Source organism: Zeus faber (genome assembly GCF_960531495.2).
Source record: "Zeus faber genome assembly, chromosome: 18".
Classification (NCBI taxonomy): Eukaryota; Metazoa; Chordata; class Actinopteri; order Zeiformes; family Zeidae; genus Zeus; species Zeus faber.
The window spans coordinates 5,756,552-5,759,051 of NC_137210.1; the positions used below are offsets into that span (position 1 = coordinate 5,756,552).

Here is a 2,500-nt window from a genome sequence, read left to right on the forward strand (position 1 = left end):
GAGAGACATCCATTCTAACTCATGGATGTTTAATTGAAAAAAAATAATAAAAAATCTTGGAAATTATACCAAGTGAACCAATATAATTTTATTCCACACGTAAAATGTAAGCTCATACAAAAAAACCTTCATTTTTACTTTTAGGGTCGTTTTCTGCTCCTAACTACACCAATATAGACACAAATATGAGAAAATAAATCCAGATTTTTCTTTTGTTCTGAATTTGTTTAACAAATGATAGAAGCCTACTGCACGATATACCTTCACTGACTCTATTAGAGAGAGAGAGAGGGAGAGAGAGACACACACAGACAGACAGACAGACAGACGGATAGATAACTAAACAGATAGCAGACAGACAGACAGACAGACAGACAGATATAGACAGACAGATAGCCAGACAGACATAAAAGCTGATACTGTGATTTAACGAAAATCGTTACATTGAGTAGTACAATAATCATACCGGGAACATTTTATACCGTCACATCCGTAATTGAAAGGTTTTTTTTGGTATAATTGGTCTGCATCTGAGAGCCAAAAATCAAGCTTTTAGTTCCTCAACAACGCTGGGCTTTCAAAAGCTGTTATTTTGGTTGTTTTGGGAGCCTTTACCTGAGGACATAGGAGGGTCTGAGGAGACACGGGTAGCCCACCTGGTTGGCAAATGTAAAGGCGTCGTCCTGGAGGGTGGAAGACAAGGGGTGCGTTACGGTCACTGCAAGGGATGCGGAAAAAAAACCCATTTCCTGAGCAGAATGACAAAATAGACTCTGCGCATGCAGAATTTGCCACTCCCATTTACCGTGAATCCACTCAGGAATAGAAACGGGAGAAAAACAACAACCGCATGACTCAACATTAACTGTGAAATACACAGACTGTGCATTGTGATGCTTCGGCAAATTCTATTCTGACTGTAAGAGGTCGTTTAGAAGGAAACACAACGGCTGTACCCGCCGCTATGACGACAACTATGAGAAGCAATGGGACTGATGATGCAAGGCCTTGATTCATTGCATCGCAGCATTTATTTTCAGTGTAAATCCCAACGTCAAACGAGACTGATCCAGACGATCGACTTTTTGAGGAAATCCCTCGTCTGGCATTAACCAGAGTATTTACCAGACAGAAGCAAACAAAAGCAATAAGATAGTAATCAATCGCTTTTTATCCCTGCCCTGCCGTGGAATTCAAGCCATCACATCATTGCATTTGTTTTTATAGAATATTCATCAATTGTAGTTCATTAGCCACGATGGAGAATTTATTGTTTTTTTTGCTGAGGGCCAGGTTCGAGTGCCGAATGGGTGAGTGCTTGCCTTCCGCATGGAAGCAAATGTGCCTGAGGTGAGCGTTTGGAAGAAGTTTCCAAAGAAAGGTTATTTGTCAGCAGTTTGAAAAGGAGAAATTGTACCTCCGGAGGAGAGACACGGGTGTCTACTCTGCCTTCCTCCTCCGCGACCTTCCCTCTACCTCGCTCTGTCTCTCCTCAAGCTTCATTCTACTCGACCACTCACTACTGTACCTCTTCAACCTCTGCCTCTACTCAACCTCTATTCTACTCCCGAGCAAAAATAGAGGTATTCTATCTACTACTTTATATCCCTTTACACTAACTGGACCCTACCTCCCTCTACCTCTACACATACACATTTAAAGTGGAAGCCCTCGTCACGTTTCGGCACTCCAGGTGATCCACGGGGTTGGGGGGAGAGGGGGGTTTTGGACATGTGAGGGGGGGGGAGATGAAGACGATGAGCATGACGATGAACAGCAGCAGCGGTCAGAAGTTTATGCAGCGATGTGGTGGGGATGTCTAAAGGAAAAAAAATAATAACGAAACTCCCGGGAAACAGAGACCTGAAAGCCGCCGTTGTGTACGTGCGTCTGTAAGAGAGTGTGTGTGAGGGAGAGACAGTGAATGAAGCTTTTGAGAGTGATAAGGCTGCTTCTGTGAATATAGACAGATAATTGTGCCATTAAATGAATGTATATGTATAATAATATATAATGTATCGATATCAATATGTTTGTATAAAATAATATAGTTATGTATATCATAATACCCCCCATCATCAGTCATACATTATGATAAGGGTCATAAATATTGGTTAACTACCAGGCTATAAGGTTATGGAGCATGGTCAGTTTTGGAAAATGTTCCAATCAAAAACAGTAACACCACAGTCAATTTAAAACTTGTAATAATGACAAAGGTTCAATTCAAGAAGAAGCGCGCTAAACTATCTCGAAAGGTCATTGACAACGGTTTATATGAGTCGTTTCTTCACTCTTAAAATAATTGTGTACACAGTCTTTCCGTTTCCCAATCTTTTTTTTTTTTTTTTTGCTCTGAATTAAATGTTTTATGCTTCTGATTCGTCTGGCAGTTGGTTGGCTTGGTTCCAGGCTTAAAACTCTTTCTATAAGGATTTTCTGAAACATCGATGAATGGGAAAGTGAATGAATGGGAAATCCACTTTCAGAAACAGAGCCG

The 2,500-nt window shown here is 40.9% G+C and overlaps 1 protein-coding gene across 1 annotated transcript in view; it reads right to left on the reverse strand.

Moving 5' to 3' along the window:
• Nucleotides 1–2,500, reverse strand: part of cps1 (carbamoyl-phosphate synthase 1, mitochondrial) — a gene marked incomplete at its 5' end in the record, with an annotated part of 83,514 nt that overhangs the window by 35,830 nt on the left and 45,184 nt on the right. Inside the window, one exon of the mRNA XM_080018592.1 lies at nt 616–683. Coding sequence (XP_079874718.1) covers nt 616–683 — 68 coding nt within the window. The remainder of the gene's footprint in view (nt 1–615; nt 684–2,500) is intronic.